Source organism: Haliotis cracherodii, unplaced genomic scaffold, assembly GCF_022045235.1.
Source record: "Haliotis cracherodii isolate W230 unplaced genomic scaffold, xgHalCrac1.p SCAF_10, whole genome shotgun sequence".
Lineage (NCBI taxonomy): Eukaryota > Metazoa > Mollusca > Gastropoda > Lepetellida > Haliotidae > Haliotis > Haliotis cracherodii.
In genome coordinates this window covers 18,553,652-18,581,644 of record NW_027266265.1, presented here as the reverse complement: position 1 = coordinate 18,581,644, position 27,993 = coordinate 18,553,652, and the positions used below count along the sequence as shown (strand labels likewise).

Genomic DNA, 27,993 nt, shown 5'->3' with positions numbered 1-27,993 from the left:
CATAAATAAATGTTTTATTAAACACCCTACACAAGGGACAATAACATGGGCCAGTTATAAACATAGCTACAAACTGATTAACAGTCACAGGGCTTCTTAGTGCTGTTGCATAACCTCGTGTGATTCTGAAAATATTTTGTGATGCAAAATTGAGACCACGAACACATTCTTAACACCTCCATACAAATTTAAAAGAAGATGTTACAACTTGATGAATATTCATTGACAACATCTACCCAAATGCCCCTTAAACAATGAAAAACACTTATTTTTAAACATGTATTATAGATTAATCCTTTAAAAAGGAAATATAATTGCTTTGGTTTAACCGAATATGTCCATTTCAAGCAGTATTTGAATGTATTGCCATTTCCTCCTGAAGAAGTGTCAAATTAGTAATGTGCTTCATGATCTATCCATGGATGAATGAAACAAGAAAAAGATGTGACGGTGATGAGGATGAAGATTGGGAACAGCAGTAAACTGTACGTCCAACTGAGCTCTCAACAACATGAATTGACTTATCACAATTGCCTATAGGACATATGGTATAACATATAGGTATGCAGAAACCTTTTATATAAAGGAGTTAGCCACCAGTATAGAATTGTGCGTAGTACAGTCATTCGTTGGTTAACAAGAGGTAGACGTCCTTGACAAGCTATATGTTACCATGGTATTAAAAATATAATTAGTTGAATGGTTATCAGGCTAATGTAAGTTTTTTATCAATTGACTTCATCAATTTGCACTTATACAGAAAAGTACAGGAACAAATGTTTGGCACTAACATATCACATTTTGTAAAAAATCTGTAAAACCAAACATATCTAGAACATGTACATTCCACTACATAAATGATTCAAGAGTTAAGATGTTTATTGTGTTGAAAGCCATATAACCCATATTACAGGAAAACAAATAACTGTAACATGTGTGGGGTCACATATCACCTCTACATTGGAATATACTGAGTAAGTACTTAGCAAAAGGACAACTTGTTTCTTTATCTTTACAAACAGTTACTTTGTATATCCTTCATCAATTCATACTTTAACAGAAAAAATACAGGAACAAATATTTGGCACTAAAATACTATATTTTTGTAAAAATCTGTGAAACCAAGGACACCTAGAATATATACATTTCTCTACATCAATGTACATATAATTATCATCAGCTAATTCCTACTTTAGTGTGACTGGCTTTGTTTCCAACTTTCTGAACATACTGTAAAAATGCCTTGTGCAGAAAGATCATATGGTTAAGATATTACTTGACATATAAGTGCCATCTTGTCATAACCTTGTGTTACACAACACTGTTGTACATAAAAATACATACAGAACAAAAAATGTTTGGGATCATGAATAATTTATCATGATCAGTGAATATAGCACCCATAGCACTGGTATGTCACCTGACATCATTACCTTCAGTAAACAAAATAGCACTTTTTTGTAACCCTACCCAAACCCAAACCCATATTTTTCATGATACATTTACATTTTTAATACAAGAGATAAAAGCTGTGAATCAAAGGAATAACTGTAGCATTGATCATCTCAATTTAAAATTGATGTGAGATTTCACATGAACTGAGACATCAAAGAACTTCACTGAAGTACCTTATTCACATTAATTACAAGCAAATGGCAAACAAAGGCCTGATCTGGAACACAAGCCCAGCAACAATCAGTCATTCCATTCTTGCAAGTGAGGCTATCTGTTCAACCATGGCACTGCACAAAGATGTGGATTTCAAACATGAGTCAGCAAGACGAGACACATTTGACACAAAGTGTCAGTCAGGCAGTACATAATTGTGACTCTTTACAGTCATCAGTTTGATAACTCAATATACCATTTATATACACATATGAGCAGTAATTAAGCACCACCTAATTCACAATCCAATTTCGAAAAATAATAACAAAGCCTGATTTGAACTGAATACGTTTTGGATTACCTTGGCTGGCAAACGAGAGTTGAAACCGTCCAGTTTAAACCTGACTGAACTGACCCAAGCACTGCACCATGAATGGCAGAGGATCCCAATGTTGAAAATCAGACATCTGATCAGCTGCATCAAGAGAAGCCTTGCGAATGTCAGCCGTGAGAGGGCTGCATACACCAGATACTGATTACAGAGTCAGTGGTGATTCCTAAGTTGACAGTCATCATTTTTCACTGCATCATGTGACAGTCGGATTCGTTGTGAGGGCTGGGTACAGATACTTTTCAGTGATGTTGAAATGAATGTGCTTAGACTTCTTCTCATAACGCCAATAAATCAGTACCAATTGCTAGTGTCAGCTTCATTACATGTGTGATGGTAGTGCCAGGTGTTTTGACTGTCAGTTCACTACTCATGTTTCCAACAACCAATAGTCATTGATAATGAAGCACATATCCGAAAACATGGGTGTTGCTTAATTAATACTCATGTGTATATGTCACAGAAACATATTTTCATTCTATTTTCATGACAGGTCCAACTTCACCATTCCTTTCTTTATAATTAGCCATCTAATTTATGACAATTACCCAGACCTGTAATATGATCAAATATAGTGATGATGGCGTGAAACATACGCCCACAGTGAGGTAAACAGAATCACAGTTTTCTTCCCGATTCACCAGGAAAGGATGATTATCACAGTTGCATCATTGCATGAAAAGTCATGATGTCCACTCACAAAGCGAGACAAGTCAGATTTTGAGATTCACACAATTTTTCATGGCTTCACAGCATAGAAGAGCCCCCATCTCTGGTCCCCCAACCCCACACGGAACAGCTTGTCCTTCCAGCCAGACACGATGTCATCATAGTCCTTCTGGCTGAACTCCTGCAAAATCAGAGCAAGGAAATTAAGTCATATCCAGAGATAATCATGTGAGCATGTGTGTCATACTAATTTTATGAGTGTCAGAATTCTTGTATTTCCTGAGCGAGAACGAAGGTAATACATGAATTCTTACACAAGTTTCGTATAAAAAAGTATGACACACATGTGAGTGTAGTAATTTCTTTATTACCCATTATGTCTTGATCCTTTTGAGCTCCCCTTTAGAAAAATGTACTGATTACCACCGCTGTCCCAGAAAACCACAATTTGTCGAATCACACCAACAGCTAAGACGTCATTTCTAGTGTGATGTCATTCCAACCTTAAGTCACAATAAGATGTGAATGACATCAACTATGCCGTTCGAATGATGGAAACAATACACAGGTGCATGAGAAGTGATATTTGCACAAGTGCACATACGATTTTTATGAACTCAGTTATTTCTAACCCTACGGGTAATAAATCCCCTGATTATGCAAACCTCTAGCAACACCACTTTTGGATGAATATATAACACCAAGAACATTACAAAGAAACAATGGTTCCTTAATCTAGAATTTTCAATGAGAATGGTATTGTCTGGATTAAAGGTGTTTCACTGCATATTAACAAAGAGCTAGAATGTGTTTTTATTCAGAAAACAGATGTCTACCCTTCCTTTTTTGACATATCAGTTCAAATTGTTACTTAAATGTGTTTGCAAATCCAAAATACAATAATGGCAAAAGGTACTTATACAGATTCTGATTATTGAATTACTGAAACAGCATTACAGTTGATGCTATGTTTTCTCTTTGTGGCAGATGAGGCTACTGAATTTGTAACAGCCGTTCGGATGATGGAATTGTGCAAGTAGATGTACCCCCAATCAGTACCCTTATGCTCAGAAAAAAAGACTTTTTAAATTGTTTCCATGGAAAATACAAGAAATTTAAAAAAATATAAATTCAAAAGATGAAAAGGTGAAAGTTGAGCAAGTGGTCATTGCACATGTATAGTTTCATGCAAAAATATTCATTAGTTTGAGAGTTATGACTCGGAAACAAAGCCTAGAGTTGTTTGATACTAATTCCAAATTGTTTCCATGGAAAAGCAACAAATTAAATTTTAGAAAAATTTCAATATAGCAAAAGGCAACCAGTTAAGCTGATGAGCAATGCATATGCCAAGTTTCATTAAAAAACACTCAATGGTTTTCAAGTTATGGCTAAGAATAGGATGGGAACACCGACGCCAATACCAACACCAACGCCAACGGGAACAAAGCCAAAAACAATGTCTCCCCTCCCTTTAGAGGAGAGACATAATTCTTTCACATTACCATCCTAAAACATTTTATAATGATGTCTGCTGGTTTGCAATAAAAGTATTTTACTTTTCCTAAAGTAGTATTTATTTCAAATTAAACGATTCAATAGAACTGACTAAACTAAACAAAATTGAGCGTGGCTCACTAATACCCCCGACCCGCCTAGTGTGTCAGTAGTTTCAAATTAAAAAATGGATTAAAAATTCATAAAAATATGGAAAATTAATAAAAACATTTTTTTTCTTTTGGCTGCACCCCTCCATATGACAGAGATTACTTGTACTAAGTTTGAGATGAATCCACTGAATAGTTTAAGAGAAATCGTGTGGACAAAGTTTTCGGACGGACGGACAGACGGACGGACGGAACCTTGGTATAACTATATAACCCCGACCTGAAAGGTCAGGAGTATAATAAAAGGAAGGTGTCATTGTGAATGCCACAGACCAGGGTGCACTTGTTTACTACCATGCCAAATTCAAACTTTCTACTAGATCTACACACTTAGTCACCTTGGAATTCAATGTTATCCAGTCACATGCAAGTTGCAATCTTAGGTTGTGTTACAATACAAACATGAAGTCTCCCTATCATACTTCAATACTTTCTTAACTAAACTATTTACAGTTCATTTCATAAGAGAATGATCTCCAAAGTAACATTGACATTTGACAACCATGATATATGACACAACCTTGATAAATGACACAACCTTGATATATAATATGACACAACCTTGACATGACACAACCTTGATATATGATGTAACCTTGACATTTGACACAACCTTGACATTTGACACAACCTTGATATATGGTATTGAGTCAGTTACTTTGAGCATATCATAAATGATTGGTGTTTCATGAATTTATCTGAAGTTTCAAAAAACAAAAGCTACAATTTGACTTCCAGTGACCTTCACATCTTACAGAGGTCACCCTAAAGCTGATGCTGTTAGGACCCACTTTTAGAGGTCATGTGCCTAGTTTCATTAAATTCCCCACAAAACATCATGTACACAAACTTTTTCATGCCTAGTTCATAATGAGTGTCCTTGATCTTCAGTGTCCTTGAATCATATGTCAGAATAATTCCCCAGGGACACAGAGGAAGTACTTCAAAAATGAAGTCCCTAATATTTGTCCAATACTTACACAAATGCTTAAAGTAATTCCGTCATAACACTATTATTAATAAAAATCAGTTTCACCCACCTTAATGAAGACATCCTTGATTTGCTCAGTGCGAGCCAGCTCTGCCTTAAGAACCTCTGTGAACAGATCAGTCTTGTCCTCCGCTCTCACATCAACAAAGCCAGCCTGTTCCAGCAACTGAAGACGAATACAGTATATAGGTAGGGGGATACTTCCACTTTATCATCTTCATGACTAATGCCACTGTAGGCACGGTGGCCTGTAAATAATCTAGCCTTGACTAGACAAACCAGTGACTGATTGCAAGACTGCAACAATCTCAATGTATAATCAGGATGACCCGCAATCTGCAAAGCAACTAAACCCCTACTTATGATCTTCCCTAGTTGTCTGTCTCTTAGGTCAAAAACAACAATTCCTAGTGGGTCATCTTCAGAGTGTCTGCCTAAGTGGTCTAGTGGTACAGCATCCACCCCGGACAGCAGAAGGTAGGGGTTCTATCCCTGGCCGCGCCATACCAAAAGATGTTATGAGATGGTACTTGTTGTTACCCTGCCTGGCACTCCGCATAACACAAGGACTGGTCGGCTCGGAGTCAGCATACTGTGTCTGAGTGGGCTATTCAAGTTAAACTGTGGCATGGTATCTCAGTGTGCTTGCACTATAAAATTGGCATAACTCTGGACTAGTACAAGCAGCCACACACAGACACACACATTCTTGGACACGAGGTTGGACATAAATATTAAACATGTTGCACACGCCACATTCCTATTGATACACAAAAAATGAACAGAATCAATAACATTGACAGAAAAAATGGTCCAGAGAGATCCATTGACTTTCCTTGAAAGAGTTAAAATAAGGAATGACACCCTACACATGTGTGTGGCTACCTCGTGCAGCATGTGCAAACTATCATGAACTGTAGGATGTGTTTTTGTGTTAACTTTTACAGACATAAACGCTCTTGCATGGGATGTTTGTCGTCAACATATATGCTTGGTCTGATACTTGGAATTAACATTTATATTTCATGATCTCATACATTTGTTTAAGAGTATATAAGCAGGGACACATACAGTCTTCCTCAGGCTTACAGCTTGGGTGACAATCAAATATTCTGCCTTGTCCTAGCACTGTAACCAGCGACAAACATGGCCACTTGTCCGTTGGTCCAAGACTAATGAAAATCAAGTGAGACAAGTTGATTTCTGCAACATCTAGTTATCTTACATAAGCCACTATTCCAAAATGATCTGCCGACTTGTGGATTTGACCAACAGTGTCTACCTCTCTGGAACCCTACCTCTAATAAAGGTCTGTCTGTATTGTCTTCTCCTAAGCATCAAACTGGTCAAGGCTGACCATAACCTTCATTTTACAGTGTTCGTTTTCAATGTTTTAATGATTTGTAAATCAGTAGGAGTACAACTAAATACACATGGAGGCACACCTTCCCATACTGTGCTGGACTGTACAAGATATAGCCCCTCTGTTTGACGTATGACTTGAAGACGTCAGAGTGCTCCTCGGCACTGCAGCAGTAGTCGGAGATCAAGATCTTCCCACCTGGTTTCAGCCATTTCTACAGAATATTGAAAACACCGACATTAATTGTTTTCTAGAACAGATCATGCTGATATTCTCATCCTGTACATATTAATGAAGGAAATTTAACTCATAATTTATTTGTTTCATATCCTGCAACAAACAAATTGTTTTGTATAAAACGTTTTTTAAGTATTATTTGTAGTATTTAACCTTTTTCAAATAGTTTATTTAATATGAATAATTGTCTATCCATACGAAGGTCTCTCAATTTCTACACTTTAGTGTGCTACTTTGTAGCGGCCTTGTCCACATGACCAAAGAGGTTAACCCCGTCAGCAAGCTGACAAGGTGAGGATGTCATCTGTGGGATGACTCCATGTCCTGCTACAACTCTCTTAGTAGATATACAGAAATGTGAGCATGTATGTCCCTCAGGACCCAACATGCAGTTTCATTCCACACATGCTGTAAATTGGATAGAAAGTTTGATGGAAAAATCAGTTGCACAGCTGATATACTAGGAATATGAAACTAAGTACAAGGATGGACATCAACCACCAATCATGACTACTAAAGGCAGCTTATGTGATATTTCCAACTTACATAGAACCTCTTGAAGAGTGCCAGTTTGTCAGCAATGTGGAGGATGGTGTCCCTGCTGTAGATGATGTCGAAGGACTCAGGGCAGTAGGATCGTTTTGTGACATCAGCAATCTCAAAGGTGACTTGGTCCTGATCTACACCTCCCTCCGCTGCTCTCTGGATCCCCAGCTTGATCATGTTGGCTGACAGATCCATGGCGACAACCCGTGACCCAAACTCCTGGAATTACCAATACAGCCAGGAGATAAACAAGCATTAAATACTCTCCCAACAAGGGTGGTGGGGTAGCCTAGTGGTTCAAGTGTTCGCTCATAACACTGAAGACCCGGGTTCATTTCTCCACATGGGCACAATGTGTGAAGCCCTTCAGGGGTCCCCCGCCACAATATTTCTGTAATATTGCTAAAAGCGTTGTAAAACCCATCTTCCCGAGGCAAGAGAGTTAACTGACTATAGAAGTCCAGTTTCCACCCTTGCCGAACTAGACTGGTATTATAGAGTTACATTTTGACTGGAGTAATGAATCTTTGCATAGTCCAATCCAAATTGCGAAACAAAATCGAAATCCGGTTCGTCAACTGACGAACAGCCAGTCCTGGCACAGTTGGGGAATGCTATCATACTGTATGACAATACACTAGATACTCATCATAGATTCTGTATTCTAGAATTTATTCACATCTGTAAGTATGCAAAGATTGATTTATCAAACTATAATATGCAAAGTTCTTGTTTCACAACGGTCATACAAATATTTATAGACATCATTCACGCCCCTAAGATCAGAGTGACTGACACATAGGTTTGTAATCCATGGAGTAAAAATAAAAATAGTGCTTATCTTTCTTTCTTTTTTCCTTCTTTCTTTCTTTCTTTCTTTCTTTTGCAATGACAGGGCATAGAAGTTGGTGGCAAGTGTTTCTGGATGTGCCCAGTTCTTTAAAGCACTTAAGCTTACAAAGAATCTTGATATACATCACAAACTACTTACCAAAGAATGAGTTTAGGTGGGTAATGATATAATTGAAAAAGAGAATTGCACCTAATTATAATCTATTTGGCATGATAATTTGTGGGTTTGTAGGTTAGACATTGAAACAATAGAGTCTACTAAATCTGATAAAGGTGGAGGATGTGACCTTTCTTTACAGTCCAGTGAAACCACATTAATCAAGAAGGTCCCATCTTCAGGGTGATTGTCTCACAGGAACAAACAAACAGCATATGAAAATCCCATTAGTAATCTCCCAAAAGGTTGTGATTCCCGTCAAATAGGGTATACATAAACGAACAAGGTGTCACTGTCTGAGAGAAGGCCTACCTACCTTGGCCATGTAGAAAGCACTGCCACCAATTCCACAGCCAACATCCAGCACATAAGCACCCTCGGTCAGGTTCAACATGTCTACAAACAGCTGCAAAGGGAATCAGTATAACAGTTATAAAGGTCCATGAAGATGTTACTTTACAGTCTCACAGAATCTTTATTGACACTGTGGTCTAATATCAGCATTAGTTTAACTGTCTCCATACATGGATACCTTGATATTTCAATGGTCCCCAGAACCAACAAGAAAACAGCGTTATCACTATCCCCTGCCATGGTTCACATTAGAATTTTGTTTGTCCCTATAGTAGTGAATATAAACTATAAAAAAAGAGTCCTGTAAAGCCTTAAGAAGAGATAGGCTCTTGGGTTGCCTTACATCATCACAAAACACTGATTAAATGTGAAATTAATACACACAAAAGGCCCCTTCCCTGGAAAAACTAATTTATGGCACCAATTCTCGAACTCAGTGTTGACTAGTATCTCTGAGCTAACTTCAGTAGTTTCAAGAAACTTGTTCCCATTGCACACACCATGCACGAAGTAAAATAACATGGATCAAGGGACAAAAGTCTTAAAAAAATAAATTTAAGACACCTATTTTCGAACTCATTTATGATCATGACATAGTCTGTCTTACAGACCCTGATACATTTATATCAACTACAGCCCATGCAAGTCTATAATGTTTGGCAAGTCTAGATTACTGCAGTGAAAATGAAGAGAATCACTGGGCTCCCTTTTTATTAGATTTTTATTTTCTGTATGATATGTTCATTTCAGAGACCATATGTTAGTCTAGATCATGACAGTGTAAACTTCACTGTGCAAAATTTCATTTCTCTAACTTAAATAGTTTTTGAGAAAATTTGAAAGTTTGAAAAGCGAACAGATGGAAGGAAAGACAGAAAGAAGGACAGAAGGATGGATGGACTCCGTTCCTATATACCCCGCCCCACTTTGTCAGGGGATACAAATTGAAGTTATTGATTATTGGAGCTCTGTACATAAGGTGTAACCTTTACAACCCAACATTCTGATTTATGTCAAACTCTCATTTTGAGTAGTTGTTGTTTTCCTACTTATGGCAAGATATATTATGAGTGAGTGAGTGAGTTTGGTATCATGCTGCTTTTAACAGTATTCCAGTTATATCACATCCCCGTCAGCTTGATGTGGGAGCAGAGCTTGAAATGCTGCAGGTCTTAGATATTTACTACGTGGTGAAACCCATAGGTATGGGTATGGTATTGACAAACCTAGACATGTAATCAGGGTGATCCCTGATTCAAGCCAACGGTCATAGGTTTCTTGCACACCCAAGGGACACAACTCCACACAGCAAATTGCAGCACCCCAGATGACTGGGCCAACCATGCCCCAGAAAGAGTAAGGGAAGCTGCTGATAGGAGATGGGGGTGTCACATCCCTAATGGAGCTTTGATAGTGAATGGGCCAGACATTTATTGTATTAGAATGGAGACAACATACACTCTCTAAAGAGTGACTATACTCCACTATTTGTTGTCCACTTTCAGCCTAGGTTAAGACATTGACATTAGTGTTCTGTGTTAAACTGAGACATTGTTAAGTCTTTGAATGGCATTTAGAAGTGATACACATGAGGACAAGAAGTTGACATCCATAAATTCTCGTCCTTATGAGAAATTGTTTCTGTGAGATTCATTTACTGATTGACGTACATGATAAACTGTGACTTTGCTGGCACTGCTTAATTGCTATCTACTGGAAAGGGAACAGGAACATAAAAAGTGAAAAGTGATGCCTACTTTTGTCGTTGCCAGTCCACCAGTACTGATAAATGTCCGGCCAAATATCTTCTCATAACGGAGGATGCCGTTGATGGAGTACTGCTGAGAGTCAAGGAACTCCTGGAAGGTCTGGAAGCCCTGGTTGGCGGACACGTCCCGCTTCACCTTCTGCCACAACCACACCACCTGGTTCCCGTTACCTTTACGCTGCAGACACAACACAGACACTTTGTATCTCATCTTACAGTGCTGCAGACACAACACAGACACTTTGTATCTCATCTTACAGTGCTGCAGACACAACACAGACACTAGCTCATCTTACAGTGCTGCAGACACAACACAGACACTTTGTATCTCATCTTACAGTGCTGCAGACACAACACAGACACTAGCTCATCTTACAGTGCTGCAGACACAACACACACACTTTGTATCTCATCTTACAGTGCTGCAGACACAACACAGACACTTTGTATCTCATCTTACAGTGCTGCAGACACAACACAGACACTTTGTATCTCATCTTACAGTGCTGCAGATACAACACAGACACTTTGTATCTCATCTTACAGTGCTGCAGACACAACACAGACACTAGCTCATCTTACAGTGCTGCAGACACAACACAGACACTAGCTCATCTTACAGTGCTGCAGACACAACACACACACAACGATCAACTAGTCCTCCACCTTTGGGCACAGAAGTATAAAATATTTTTCACCTTCACAGAAAGTAAAAGGAGTATAAATGGTGACAATTTAAAGTTAATTATTATAAACTCTGTTTTAGTTCTGATTTATTTCAGTCTAAAGTCATGTTAAAAGTTACGAGATACCTACTTTAATATATGTGGCAACCGCCTTTGAAAACACGAGATCCAAGCCGTAGGACTGACTCTCCCCACAAGGGACCACGGTGGAGGCCGCGAAGGCATCATACATCTGGGGATCTCGGTAGTGGGTGGGATTGTTTGTACGTGGCTTGTTACCTGTCATGTCACAAAATAAAAAGTTATCTCCAAATTGAGTCAGCAAAGTATATAAGCAGCTCAAAACAACATTACAGCACCTTCACCAGTGCCATGTTGTAGAATGCCTTAGAAATTATAACAGACCACTTCACATTTCCAGTTTGATACCATATGGTAAAATACATCACATCATATCAAACTTAAGGATCTCGACTCTAACGAATACAATCAGAAACCTAAAGGCTGTGCCACTCTAATGACATCACTTCCTGTCTATTGACATCATTTCAGGTCTGAGAGCCAAAGCAGTACAATTATAATATCACTTGTCATTAGACAGAATGCCACATGCCTCTAACCACCTTAATAAGAAAGACATAACCCCTTCCGGTAGAATAATATCACTTGTCATTAGACAGAACGCCACAGGCCTCTAACCACCTTAATAAGAAAGACATAACCACTTCCGGTGGAATAATATCACTTGTCATTAGACAGAACGCCACAGGCCTCTAACCACCTTAATAAGAAAGACATAACCCCTTCCAGTGGAATAATATCACTTGGCATTAGACAGAACGCCACAGGCCTCTAACCACCTTGATAAGAAAGACATAACCACTTCCGGTGGAATAATATCACTTGTCATTAGACAGAACGCCACAGGCCTCTAACCACCTTAATAAGAAAGACATAACCACTTCCGGTGGAATAATATCACTTGTCATTAGACAGAACGCCACAGGCCTCTAACCACCTTAATAAGAAAAGTAATATGCACTTCCAGTTACACTCCAGTTTGAGAAACACATGTCCAATGAAAGACAGCTGTGAAACTGAAAGTCCTATGTCTCTAGCTACCTTAATAAGTAACTTTTATGTACTTCCAGTTTAACAATATCAACTCCAGTTTGATAAACTCATTTCCATTGCAAGACAGTTTTAAAACTGAAAGTCCCAGAACTCTAGATATGTCAATAAGAAAGTTACATATGCACTTGTTTTAATGACCTTGACCCTATTTTCCACCAATTACATGTTTGATTATTTCTAGCTGAAAAAAACCTGGGTGTTTACTCCTACAAATATGTCGCACAAACACAGGTTCAGTACATTAAGAAGCAGAACTATCTTACAAATGACCATTCCAGTGACCTTGGTTTCAGTGACCTTGGTTTCAGTGAAGGTCGCTGATGACCTTACCTCTTCAGTGATCCACCCTAAGAATGATTTATACCAAATTTCATCCTACCACAGTAAACACTTCTCTCATTATCATGAACATAATACAATGTTTCATGTGTGACCTAAACAGTGATTTTGTCTTTCCATCAGCTGCAAAGACTTCAAGGACATTCCTACGGGCTATCCAGTATTTAATCAAATAGGATGTCCCCAGGTGGAATAGAATATAACACTAAAACGTTAGCATATGTTACTAATTGTCACCTATTGCTATCATAAGTTTGTCATCAATGTCAAATATTCAAGTATTCAAATAATATAACCACAACATGCATAAATCCTCAAAACAATATGCAGAAAAAGGCATTTTACTTAAAATTGCAAACATACTTAAAGTGATCTAACTCTGACTTTGACCTGTGATCTTGGCCCTACCCTATTATGACGACATACCAGGTTTAATTGATCTAAAGTAAATCTTCTTGAGTGGTAAGAAAACGAACATGCTCATAACGAACTGACGGATATAACACACTATTTCTTGGTCACGTCCATTTGCTGTATATATGCCTTACATAGGCTTATAACAAACAACGGTTAAAACAAATCAAAATTAGTGGTATCTTGAGTTTGTCATAACCATAGTTTACTGTACTTAACTTGAGACACTGTTGCATGAATTTTGAGTTGAACAAATATTATGTTAATGATGATGGATTTGGCACTACACGGTGGCCCAAATGATGACCTGATCACACAAAACCTACCTGAAGCATGAAAGCAAGACTCTCTGATGAACAGGTAGCCATCCTCGTCCAGCCATTCCAGCAGCTTCTGTAGCAGTTCCTGCACCTCGGTGTCCGACAGATACATCAACAACCAGTTGGAGAACACAATGTCAGCACTGCAACAGGAACAGATCAGTGACTAGAGCAGTCACAGCAACACACCAGTGACTAGAGCAGTCACAGCAACACACCAGTGACTAGATGTAGTCACAGCAACACACCAGTGACTAGAGCAGTCACAGCAACACACCAGTGACTAGATGTAGTCACAGCAACACACCAGTGACTAGAGCAGTCACAGCAACACACCAGTGACTAGATGTAGTCACAGCAACACACCAGTGACTAGAGCAGTCACAACAACACACCAGTGACTAGATGTAGTCACAGCAACACACCAGTGACTAGATGTAGTCACAGCAACACACCAGTGACTAGAGCAGTCACAGCAACACACCAGTGACTAGAGCAGTCACAGCAACACACCAGTAACTAGATGAAGTCACAGCAACACACCAGTGACTAGATGTAGTCACAGCAACACACCAGTGACTAGAGCAGTCACAGCAACACACCAGTGACTAGAGCAGTCACAGCAACACACCAGTGACTAGAGCAGTCACAGCAACACACCAGTGACTAGATGTAGTCACAGCAACACACCAGTGACTAGAGCAGTCACAGCAACACACCAGTGACTAGAGCAGTCACAGCAACACACCAGTGACTAGAGCAGTCACAGCAACACACCAGTGACTAGAGCAGTCACAGCAACACACCAGTGACTAGAGCAGTCACAGCAACACACCAGTGACTAGAGCAGTCACAGCAACACACCAGTGACCAGTTGTAGTCACAGCAACACACCAGTGACTAGAGCAGTCACAGCAACACACCAGTGACTAGAGCAGTCACAGCAACACACCAGTGACTAGAGCAGTCACAGCAACACACCAGTGACTAGAGCAGTCACAGCAACACACCAGTGACTAGAGCAGTCACAGCAACACACCAGTGACTAGAGCAGTCACAGCAACACACCAGTGACCAGATGTAGTCACAGCAACACACCAGTGACTAGAGCAGTCACAGCAACACACCAGTGACTAGAGCAGTCACAGCAACACACCAGTGACTAGAGCAGTCACAGCAACACACCAGTGACCAGATGCAGTCACAGCAACACACCAGTGACCAGATGAAGTCACAGCAACACACCAGTGACTAGATGCAGTCACAGCAACACACCAGTGACCAGATGAAGTCACAGCAACACACCAGTGACCAGATGTAGTCACAGCAACACACCAGTGACCAGATGTAGTCACAGGAACACACCAGTGACTAGATGTAGTCACAGGAACACACCAGTGACCAGATGCAGTCACAGCAACACACCAGTGACCAGATGAAGTCACAGCAACACACCAGTGACTAGATGTAGTCACAGGAACACACCAGTGACCAGATGTAGTCACAGCAATACACCAGTGACTAGATGCAGTCACAGGAACACACCAGTGACTAGATGCAGTCACAGCAACACACCAGTGACCAGATGTAGTCACAGCAACACACCAGTGACTAGATGTAGTCACAGCAACACACCAGTGACTAGATGCAGTCACAGCAATACACCAGTGACTAGATGCAGTCACAGGAACACACCGGTGACTAGATGTAGTCACAGCAACACACCAGTGACTAGATGTAGTCACAGCAACACACCAGTGACTAGATGCAGTCACAGTAATACACCAGTGACCAGATGTAGTCACAGCAACACACCAGTGACTAGATGAAGTCACAGCAACACACCAGTGACTAGATGCAGTCACAGCAATACACCAGTGACTAGATGCAGTAACAGGAATACACCAGTGACCAGATGTAGTCACGGGAACACACCAGTGACCAGATGCAGTCACAGCAACACACCAGTGACAAGAGGCAGTAACAGGAACACACCGTCGACTAGATGTAGTCACAGGAACACACCAGTGGCCAGATGTAGTCACAGGAACACACCGGTGACTAGATGCAGTCACAGCAACACACCAGTGACCAGATGTAGTCACAGCAACACACCAGTGACCAGATGTAGTCACAGGAACACACCAGTGACAAGATGCAGTCACAGGAACACACCAGTGACCAGATGTAGTCACAGCAACACATCAGTGACTAGATGAAGTCACAGTAACACATCAGTGACCAGATGTAGTCACAGCAACACACCAGTGACCAGATGAAGTCACAGCAACACACCAGTGACTAGAGCAGTCACAGCAACACACTGGTGACTAGATGTAGTCACAGCAACACACCAGTGACCAGATGTAGTCACAGCAACACACCAGTGACTAGATGCAGTCACAGCAACACACCAGTGACTAGATGTAGTCACAGCAACACACCAGTGACTAGATGCAGTCACAGCAACACACCAGTGACTAGATGTAGTCACAGCAACACACCGGTGACTAGATGTAGTCACAGCAACACACCAGTGACAGGATGCAGTCACAGCAACACACCAGTGACTAGATGTAGTCACAGGAACACACCAGTGACTAGATGTAGTCACAGGAACACACCAGTGACCAGATGTAGTCACAGGAACACACCAGTGACCAGATGCAGTCACAAGATCACATCAACGTTAAAAAACACAAGTATGGTTTCACTATTCAAGCATTTAACAATCTTCTTACTGTCTCTAACTTTCTAATTCATTAATAAACAGAAATGATATAAATTGTTTGAGAAAGTAGATCCTTGCCTGTTACTGTCTCTCTGTAGACGGGTGACATCAGCACACTGGAACTCCACGTTACCATAGCAACTGTTGGCTACTTTGTTCTTATTGATAAAGTCCTGCACGAAATCGACAGCTACAACATTTGAGGCTGACTCAGCAAAAACACTTGTAAATCTCCTGAAAAACAAATTGACATGCATGACTTATGGGCAAATATATTTGTTTCAGGTAGCCAAGACAATGATGCTGAAACAGTAATGTTCCGACAAAACATTTGCTGCACTGCCACCATTACATAACTCATGCACAAAGTATCATGTATCTGCAAATATTTGTTTCAACCTAACAAAGAAAACAAGATAAAAAAACAAGTAGACTGATATTTCAAATTTGCCATGAGTCTGAAAACCTCCATATTTGTGAAGCCCTGCCTAAAGTGGCATGTGTCTAGACTGATGCATCATAATGTGTATCAAGACCTTTCTATCAACAAGGGTAAAAAACATCAACAATGTAGTCACTCACAGGACTTGACTTGAGAAAGAAGAGGAAACTACCAAAGACAAAGGACACCTTTAAGCGTGAGAATGAAGAGGAAAACATCCGTTATCAGTTATCATTTATTTCTTTGACACAAAGTGCTTCCTCAGATTTCTAGAGCCTCATCCATATATACTTCGAGTTAGTGAGTGATTTTGGTTTAACGCTGCATGCTTTCTACATTATTTCAGTTATATATACTACTCAAAAGAAGTTAAAGAACACCAATTTTTTCCTAACCTGTAATGGCTATTGCAACACACAGCCTTCCAGTCATGGATGTTCTTTAATATTGAGCAGTATATGTGTCAGCTTAGAGCCCAGAAAAGCAAATTGTAGACATTTGTCACTTGTGTAGCTAACGATAAAACACAAAGAACAAAGAAGAACAAAGCATGGTTCATTTCATGATAAGACCTTGTTCTATCATTATGCCATTTGCGAAGATTCGAACATGCGCTCGCAACTTGATGATGTAAATTGGACGTTATTTTTAGGGGGAAGTGTCTAGTGAGTTGTTCCCCATAGATGTAGCTAGGCAGCATAGATAAATGCAATGGCCAAACGATCACATCCAAAAGTGGGAGAGATATGACAATCAGTATTGGGAGAAAAGAAACAGATAATCGACATGCAAATTGTGAGAATATGTGGGAAATACCAAAGTTAACCCCTCAGTTAAAAACATGGTCTTGTCCCACTTTGCCAAGGATAGAATCTATTGAGGGATCATCATTATTTAAATACAGATAACTATTTTTAAAGTCTGTACATTTTATTAACACCCTTAAAGAGGCTGTACATAATACTGATATCTCATATAAGAAATAAACAACTTCTGTTCGCTGTTTATCATACAATAAAACACTGCAGGGAGAATAAACCACTCGAGGTAGCAGTGTTTTATTGTACAATAAACCACGACCACGAGTCATTTATTTCTTAATATATAAGCACTACAAAGTGACTAGACACACTTGCAGTAGGTCTTGTTTTCTCCATCTCCATACTTGTAGCCATCAAAACACATCTTTCGCCCACAACATACATTCTCAATGAAAGTAATTCGGACTTGCGTAGCTGCCATCTTGCAATGAGGTTAATGAACACTAAACTGATGTTGGATTACGTTTTGAACAGTGTTAGAAGTTATATCACGGCATATCAACTTAATGTGGGAGGAAGGCCCGAAGTGATGGAGGTCTTAGACGTTTATCACTTTGGTGAAACCTACAAGCACGGGTATGATGCTGACAAACCTAGAGACATAATCGGGCCAAAAGGGATTCAAACCCTGGTGTGCCAAAGGGACACAACTCTGCAAACTAAATTGTGACTAGAGGCAGAGTAAAGAAATTATAGAAACAAAACGCTAGGGATTTCTACTGATATATATGGTTATTTGTTAAGTTTAGTTTGTAAAAACAATGAAGGACCTTTAAAAGACGAATTAATCAATTGATTTACTAACATGACTAACAGAGTAGAGAAATTATGGAAACAAATGTTTGTATAGTGTAAAGGAAGCTTAAGGATTACCTACTGATTGTTTTAATTTACTGACACCATGAACAGAGTAGAGAAAGTAAAGGCTTCAAGATACACACACGCCTTAGAATTATCATCAGAGACACCAGCATAACTGAAGTGACTGTACTTAATAGAGCGGTGATTAAAATTGGTAAGCTTGGGTAATTTTAATCCGTCTACACTCTGGTACTACATGTGCTTCTGTGTCTACTGTTCATCACTACCTAAAATCAGTTTGTGAACATATGGGCCTGATGGACAAATGATCAGGGCAAATCCTGGATTCTAACCTTGAGCAGCAGATCCAGGAACACACCTAGAAAATTCTAGCACTGGGCCATCCCATATGACACTTACAGAGTCACATCTGTGAATTGATATTTGATATAGTCATACCCTATGCCTGCTCCGAGTTCTATCACCCTTTTGCCATCGAACTCTGGGAGGTAGGAGAGTATTTCCGGCATCTCCTCCTTGTGCAACTCCTCTGCATCATTGTCCAACATCATCTCTTTTAGCGATGCCGATGTCGAGTGTTCCTTCCAGTAGTCAGCCATGGCACTTCTCACACCTGCAAGTGAAATTTTCAAAACTTTTGAATGTCAAAGTGAGTGAGTTTATCTTCCTTTCCTCAGGATTACAGTTGTGTTGGACTGTGCGAGACAAACAACATGATGCATTTGGTTGAACCCAACCAGCATGTTCGTGGTACCGGGACTTCCCTAAAATAATAACTTAGTCCTTTCAAGTGAGTGAATATTGTTTTACATTGATTTTAGCAATATTCCAGTAAGATCACGTCTGGGGACACCAGAAAAGGGCTTCACACATTCTATCTATGTGGGGAATCAAAACCAGTATGAAGAGTTTCAAGTAAGAGACAACTCAGACTCAAGTACCCAGTTTTTGTTGATGTCATGTCAAATAATGTCATTGCAGTGTGGGGCAATACAGTGTGGGGCAATACAGTGTGGAGCAATACAGTGTGGGGCAATACAGTGTGGAGCAATACAGTGTGGGGCAATACAGTGTGGAGCAATACAGTGTGGGGCAATACAGTGTGGAGCAATACAGTGTGGAGCAATACAGTGAGGGGCAATACAGTGTGGGGCAATACAGAATGGGACAATACAGTGTGGGGCAATACAGAGTGGGGCAATACAGTGTGGTACAATACAGTGTGGAGCAATACAGTGAGGGGCAATACAGTGTGGGGCAATACAGAGTGGGGCAATACAGTGTGGAGCAATACAGTGTGGGGCAATACAGTATGGGGCAATACAGTATGGGACAATACAGTGAGGGGCAATACAGTGTGGGGCAATACAGAGTGGGGCAATACAGTGAGGGGCAATACAGTGTGGGGCAATACAGTATGGGACAATACACTAAGGGGCAATACAGTATGGGACAATACAGTAAGGGGCAATACAGTGTGGGGCAATACACTGTGGGGCAATACACTGTGGGGCAATACAGTGTGGAGCAAGACAGAGTGGGGCAATACAGTGAGGGGCAATACGTAGTCGAGCAATACAGTGTGGGGCAATACAGTGTGGTACAATACAGTGTGGGGCAATACAGTATGGGGCAATACAGTAAGGGGCAATACAGTGTGGAGCAATACAGTGTGGGGCAATACAGTATGGGACAATACAATAAGGGGCAATACAGTATGGGACAATACAGTAAGGGGCAATAAACTGTGGGGCAATACAGTGTGGGGCAATACAGTGCAGAGCAATACAGAGTGGGGCAATACAGAATGGGGCAATACACTGTGGGGCAATACAGTGTGGGGCAATACAGTGTGGAGCAATACACTGTGGGGCAATACAGTGTGGGGCAATACAGTGTGGGGCAATACAGAATGGGACAATACAGTGTGGGGCAATACAGTGTGGTACAATACAGTGTGGGGCAATACAGTTTGGGACAATACAGTAAGGGGCAATACAGTGTGGGGTAATACAGCATGGGCCAATACAGTATGGGGCAATACAACATAGGACAATACAGCACAGGACAATACAGTATGGGCAGTACAATGTGGGGCAATACACAAACTGGGAAAATGATTTTATTAACTTTATTATCATTGGGTAAATTGGCACAAAACGACATGGTTACTGAAGTCTGGGTACAGTTTAATATATCAATTTGTGCCCTGGGTACATTTCGATGCTACCCAGATCGAGAGTGACCCTATAGGCAAAAGAATCCATGAAGTAGTTTTTAAATCATAGGTCGCACAAATGTTGAAGTAAAAAAAATATTCTAAGTTCAAACCATGAAAAAAGCAATATTTCTCAGAAAATCTACTATTCAAAATCAAACTTTGCACTGCACCTCCCCTATTAGTATAGAAACTCTACCCTCAATTGAAAAAAAATCCATGAAATAGTTTTTGAATTATAGGTCGCACAAATGTTGAAATAAAAAAATATATAATATAAGTTCAAAACATGAGAAAAATCATATTTATTTCAGAAAATACACTTATCAAATTTAACTTTTCCCTGTTAGTCTTATATTAGTATGGAAACTATTCCCTAAATCTGAAAATAATCCATGCAGTAGTTTTCAAGTTGTAGGTCGCACAAATTCTTCAGTAATAAAATTTTAAGTAAAGACATGAAAAAAGCTGCTTTTTTTTCAGAAAATCCAAATATTGAAATCAAACTTCGCACTGCACCTCTGCTACAGGTATAAAAATTGTTCACCAAGAATCTATGCAGTAGTTTTCAAGTAGATCTGGAATCTAATAGGTCAAACACAAAAATGTCCTCGAAAGAAAGAACGGACGGACGGTCGAGAGGAATCCCTTAGTATAACTATATATCTCCGCCCTTTAAGGTCGGGGATATAAGAGAAATTCACTTAACAATCAGTGTCGACCTGCTGTTAAACCTGGTATACAGCTTTAAACCCCACTCACTCACATTAAGACACCATCATGGTGACCAACTCAAAAAACAAACAAAAATTGCATCTTCTTATCATGTATCGTGGTCCAACTTTGCAAATGTACCCTGGTCGTTCTGCAGCTGACCCAGCTGAGCATGACTGAGTCTGGCCTAGTTTATCTTACAGTAACGCGTAGATCAACTTACCTCATGCGACCCAATCGCCTTGAGTACGTGTCGATGGATACATACGTCTTATCTATGGAGGCCGCCGCGCAAGCGCTGGCAATGGCCAAAGTAGTATACTGGAGTTATTCCCCTTGGACTATTGAAGGGGAAAATTCCGCTCATCGGGTGTTCTGCGTGGATTATCTTGACATTCCACTTGTGATTTGGAGAATCAGAATGTTTTGGTTTGGTAAACACTTTATGTAATTAAAGTATTGAGTTAAGATGTAACTAATAATAACCTATACCTAAATAACCTAAATGAATATATACATTTAACCTCTTTAACTCGGAAGACATGGGGTGCTCTGAAAGTATTTCGAGATACGCGATGCGTCGATATTTGACTTCTCACCAAGATAATGACCGTCTCTGATATTTGACAGCCTGCGTGGTCAAGTGGATGGAATGTCTTCCCGGAGAGCGGAAGGCCGGTGTTCCGATCCCGCGTGACACCAAAGAAAGTTAAAGATAGTTATTGTTATTACCCTGCCTGACGCTCGCGAGTAAGGCCATGAAACAAGGACTGGTCGGCTGGGTGTCAGTATACTGTGTCTGAGTGGGGTATCCATATTAAACTACGACATGGAATCTCAGTGAGCTACCACAATAGATCTAGAACCGGCAGAACATGCATAGCTCTCGGCATTCAGGGGATAAAGTGTGTGAGTTGGCTTTCAGGCCGCTTTTAACAATATTCGAGTTATATCAAGGACTGTCAGCTTAAAGTGTTGGGGGGGGGGGGGGGGGGGGGTTGATGGCTGTCTGGGTCGTATATACGTTTAAAATTATCACTTTGTTGAAAGCCACGAGAACGGGTATGCTGCTGCCAAACCTATAAACATAATCGGGTCGATCCGGAATTCGAACCCACAATCATAGGTTTCATGGCATGCCCAAGGGAAGCAACTCTACTCAGCAAAATGCGGCATCTTAGACGACTGGGCCACTCGTGCCCCCATTAAGGGTCTAAAACAAGGACTGGTCGGCTGGGAGTCAGTATACTTTGTCTGAGTGTGGTATCCATAGTAAACTGCGACATGGTACCTAGTGGTCTAGCACTATAAAATCGTCATTAGTCCGGACAAGTACAAGTAGCCACTGACACACGCACGCACACAGGTGCTTTCGCGTCGCTACACTTATAAGCGCAATAATCTTGAACGCACTGTTAAACGTCATTTCACCTCATCTTGCCTCACCTCGTCTCTGAAATATTTACAGACCTCCAATTACTTTCTTTCATCTAAACGTATTAGTGCTAGCCTTGAAAAGGGTTAAATAATATTGTTAGCTTTACATATAGTACCCCCCGTGGTAGACGAACATCTCGGCTCTAAAATTAAAATATTTTACAGAAAAAAACAGCTGTTAAGTTATCTTAATGAAATATACTACTCAAAATTTGATAAGGATCGTAGATATTTTTCTTAATAAAAAAACAAAATAACTGCATAACTGGCAATATTGTGTTCAAGTGAAATCAAAAACGTCTCCAACACACTTGCACGTGCATTTCATGCCATGGGAAATGCGTTTCACATCACAGTTCATGCTTTTGCTACCATTGCACGATTTCCAATCAGGCAACGGTGTCTGATTCATTCTGAAACTGTAAACTCAATTGAGTGTTTACACTACGTTTATCTACGCAATGCCCCCTCAACGTGTAAGGCGTCGCCTGACGACAGAACAACTGGGCAGATGTATTGGAATGCTTGATGCTGGCTATTCACAACGTGACGTTGCCAATGCACTAAACGTCAGCCAGAGCGTTGTAAGCAAAATTTTGGCACAGCAGCACACCGACATGGGGGTGGTCGTCGGAGGTCGACAACCCAACGCCAAGATCATTTTGTGGCTCTTCAGGCACGACGTCATCCCTTCTGGACAGCAACCAGCCTACGTAACGACCTCCTGAACGCCTCGGGGGTGAATGTGTCCACTCAGACGATACGGAATCGTCTTCACAATGCAGGTCTCTACTCGAGAAGGGCATGTGTCCGAATCCCCCTGACTGTTCGACACCGGCGGGAGCGATTGGAATGGGCTGAAGATCATGTCACTTGGACACGGAACGATTGGGTTCACCGATGAGGCCAGGTATTGTTTGGACTTTACAGACAGGAGGCAGCGGGTGTGGCGACGACAACGTGAACGTTTCCATGATGCCAACATCAGTGAACATGACCGTTATGGTGGTGGTTCCATCATGGTCTGGGGTCGAATCAACAGAGCTGGAAGGACAGATCTTCATGTCCTGGAGAGAGGAACAATGACGGGGGTGAGGTACCGGGATGAGATCCTCGATGTGTACGTCAGACCCTACGCTGGTGCTGTTGGCCCTGAGTTCATCCTGATGGATGATAACGCCCGTCCTCATCGCGCCCGGGTGGTTGAGCAGTACCTTGAGCAGGAGACAATTGTCCGCATGGATTGTCCAGCGCGCTCGCCGGACTTGAACCAGATGGAACATGCTGCAGGTTGCCCTTTCACGCCGTAGAGCACAACCCACGACTTTGGCAGAGCTCGGATATTCCCTCGTGGAAGAGTGGAACAACCTTCCCATTGGGAACATCCGGGTGCTTATTGACAGCATATCTCGACGTTGTCAGGCCGTCATTGATGCAAGGGCAGGTCATACTCGATATTGACACTTCATCGACTAAGTGTAATGATGGACTATCCCTCATATAACTGTGTAATTCTTTCTCTTGTTTGCTGTTAACATTTTTTAATGAAATGCCTTTTGGTGTTTGCAGATTTCAAACATTCCATATTGATACAAGTTCATGCCGTTCATGAATTTTCATTCATAACATGATTAACACGTTTCTGAGTCAGAGTCATGTCTTTTGTTATGTTTGTGGTAACTTGCACACATATCACCTAGTGATCCTTATCAAATTTTGAGTAGCATATAATAAAAAGGAGCCCGGAGACTCTTCATTTTCAGAAACTGCAGTAATCTAGACTTGCATGGGCGGTGTTGGATATATTTGTTTCAGGGTCTGCATGACAGCCTTCCCCGCGGGGACCCGGGTTTGAATGTACCCCCTTGCCACTTTTTCAGTGTACGAGAAGTGATAAACATGTTACTGGACAAACTGAAAATATTGTGTTTATTATGTATTTTCTCACTGAGCTTACATGTCTTAATCTGAAAACCACAGTATCAATCAAAAATAGTATTTCACCCGACAATATGTGAACGGGTGAATATAGCATCTCTCTCTAGTTAATCGCGTCACCTGCAGTATAGTCACGTCGGTTACAGTTAGTCACGTCAGATTGTTAATCACGTCATGTAGTTACGTCAGATTTATATTTATGACATATCACTGTACATTGTCGAAAATAAACAAGTGTGTATTGACTTAGTATATTTTCAGCTTGATTTTCTCCAATGCGAAATAAATACTGAATATTTTTATTATTATCGTCACCAGTAAGTAAAGTACATGTGCTTTTCTCTGAAAAAGATATAATCGGACAAGCCGTTATGCAATCAAGCGAGTTTTCCATCGCTTGTTACATCACACTGACGACTTTCTGTTAGCCCCTGTGGGTAAGCGAGCCTGCTCAGCTGATTTGAAGTTAATATCATGAAGGAGAGTGATAACACAATATTTGATCAATAGAAATCAATAAAACATGTACGTACCAACTTTACTTGACATGTTTTCTCTTTCTTTATAACAAAATCTCTCGACGCCAAATAAATTAAATACAAATATTCACTCAAATGGTGTTTTAATGACATTCTGGATATGAAGCAGGCCTTTTATGCCAGCTGGACGTGTGTGTCAGACGATACGAAAGGTGAAGGTCAGCCTATCTTCACACTCATGTCAGGGGAAGTTTCCGACCATGCCCTGCCGGTGGGGATTTGTGGTTGCGTTTGTGCGATATGATCAGATATATACAAACGTATTTTGTAGATATTATACTCGATTGATGCGTAATTATTCAATTAATTAGTACATTTCTTTTCTAATGTGCGTATATAGGGACCTGTCATTGATTGGTGGATTGGGTTATTGTCGTGTGTGTCACGATGCAAATTGAGGATTCGGCATGTGAAATACATGTTAAGCGCCATTTATGCAACAAAATTCACTCGTGGAAGTTGAATCGCTGTTGAGATTCTTTCCAATTCTTTCACAATGCTTACAAAAATTACTGACAGTGTTAAAGCGTTTCGATTCAGTAATAAACATAATGTTACGACATTGCATTGTTTTCTTTGATCATATACTGTAAATCCTGACATTAATGCTTCACCAAATTAGCCTAAATTGCGACATGAAATAAGTAGGAGTAGCCTATCTTTGGAGTTCAAAAACGTGTTGAGTCAGCAGTATGATTTTAAACAGCGGTCTGTTCAATATCGTCGAAACGCAACCGCAAGTCATCGATCAGACAGACGCCCTGCCCTGCGATAATACACACAGCAGGATCGTGCGAGGCTTTCCATATACATAGAATAGTTTTCCACACGAAGGAAGATCTACTTCGTGACCTCTAAAACAAATTCTTCTCGAAACATAACTTAAAATTTCATTTGGTGCCATTGAACGTAAAACATACGAAAGATTGCCCGCGCCTGATATACCTGCAAAGATCTGTCACACCTGTTACAGCTAGGTGATAGCGTTTTTGTAGCCGTTCATGCCGAGCCTCACTTCTCTTATTGTGCCGCCTGAGTACTGTAAGTCTGTCCACACCATGCATACCCTATCTCTTGCCACTTACCATGTTCTTTTAATTTAATTTCGAGCGAATAGTTTTCCTCTGAAAGTCTATGTCAGACCCTCCTTTACGCCTAGCTTATATGCAGCATATCACACGTGTGGAGTGGCTTCAATTCTATGGAGTTTTAAGACCGCCAGTCGCATATATGTTTAATCAACGATTAATTATAGACGTACGTCAAAATCTCTTGTTATTTAATAATTCACGGTTTTCCACTGCAAGTTTGTATACAAGATCCCATCTCTATGAGCAAGGCTAGTTCGTGGACGACGCATGTATGTTGTTATCACGTGATAACAAGTAACTCATGTTTTGTTATGGGTCGATACCGAAAAGAATTAAAGTAAAAATAATTCGTGATTTTATTATGGTATTTTTTATTAAAGTAGATCTGTCGAAAATCGAATATGATTTTCCTTCTGTGCTTAGTTGATGATAATTACACGCCCACGTGCATCAGGGGCTGTATATCGGATACTAAGCTATTTATTGAAAATTAATAATTCAGTCATCGTCATGGATACATCCGACCCCGGTGAGGCACACAGCTGTTTGAAACAAGCTGTAATATCTTATCACCATGTGGCGTCACAAACGTAGGCACTGGGTGAATAGACGATGGCCACGTCTAATTTCTTTAGATTCACCTAAACCACCTTCATGGGCGTGGTCAGAGACGTGTCAATGAACGTAACGTCGACGTCAAGAGACGATGGGCATGAGTCAATTTCTTACATTCACCCAAACCTTATTCACTGGCGTAGTTGGAGATGTGTCATCGAACGTAACGCCAAGTGACGATGGGCACATTGTTATCTTATTGCATTCTCCTAAACCCCCTCCATAAGCGTGGTTGGAGACGTGTCAATGAACGTAACGTCAAGTGTCGTGCTACTCATGACTCTGGTCGACATTTCGTCTTGGTATCAATGCCTGGCGGGAATACATACACCTTCATGTTGATTATAAAGTTGGGATGATCCTGATTGTTTGTTGTTCATCAATATTCCAGGTGGTATGTCAGTGGGATACGGTAAAATGCATCAACAAACTCAGCCAGCCTGACCACCCGATCCCGTAATTTGGAAATTACACCCATAATCATTGCAAACAGAATTTATTGTTATTCTGCCATACTAACTTGTGTTCTATTTACATAAACAAGTGGTGGTGAGGTAGCCTAATAGTTAAAGAATTAGCTCGTCACGCGTTAGATCCGGGTTCGATTCCCTGCATGGGCATTGTGAAGCCATTTGGTTTTATTCCCCGCCGCATTGTTGCTGAAATATTGCTTACAAAATCGTTCACAAACAACCTACACGTGTAACGTGCTTGATATATCTGATATATATTACTCAAAACATGTTAAAGAACACCCACATGTGTTGCAATACTCACCAGCCATGACAGATTAACTATAGTCATGTGATGAAATTGTGAGTTCTTACCTTCTTTTGACAAGTATATAACATGCATGTATCCACCGTCTGTATGTGGTATCAGGGCAAACAGTTGCATTCTGAAGACCAGTTACAGCCTATTTCCAATATACTCGTGACAGGTGATGTGTAGCCAAATGACTTGCAAAATCTACTGCAAACGTCATCATTGAAATGCAGGCCTATTATAGAAAAACACTTCAAAGGTCGTGGGTTTAGTGAGTAGATCAATCTGTATACACCCATCCATGTCCGAGGTTTGCGAAACAAATGAAATATGTCTCACCTGCCAGACCCCGGGCGCCCTCCAT

The 27,993-nt window shown here is 40.5% G+C and overlaps 1 protein-coding gene across 1 annotated transcript; it reads right to left on the bottom strand.

Annotated features, from left to right (window-relative positions):
* On the bottom strand, window positions 1–27,993 carry LOC139453407 (uncharacterized). Its single transcript, XM_071235096.1, has 11 exons — window positions 27,969–27,993; window positions 18,751–18,925; window positions 16,306–16,461; window positions 13,503–13,639; window positions 11,420–11,568; window positions 10,593–10,781; window positions 8,798–8,887; window positions 7,473–7,691; window positions 6,772–6,903; window positions 5,376–5,492; window positions 1–2,849 (listed from the first exon to the last, which is right to left on the bottom strand). Exons 1-11 carry the CDS (start codon window positions 27,991–27,993, stop codon window positions 2,739–2,741), a joined length of 1,500 nt encoding a protein of 499 aa, XP_071091197.1. The 3' UTR covers window positions 1–2,738.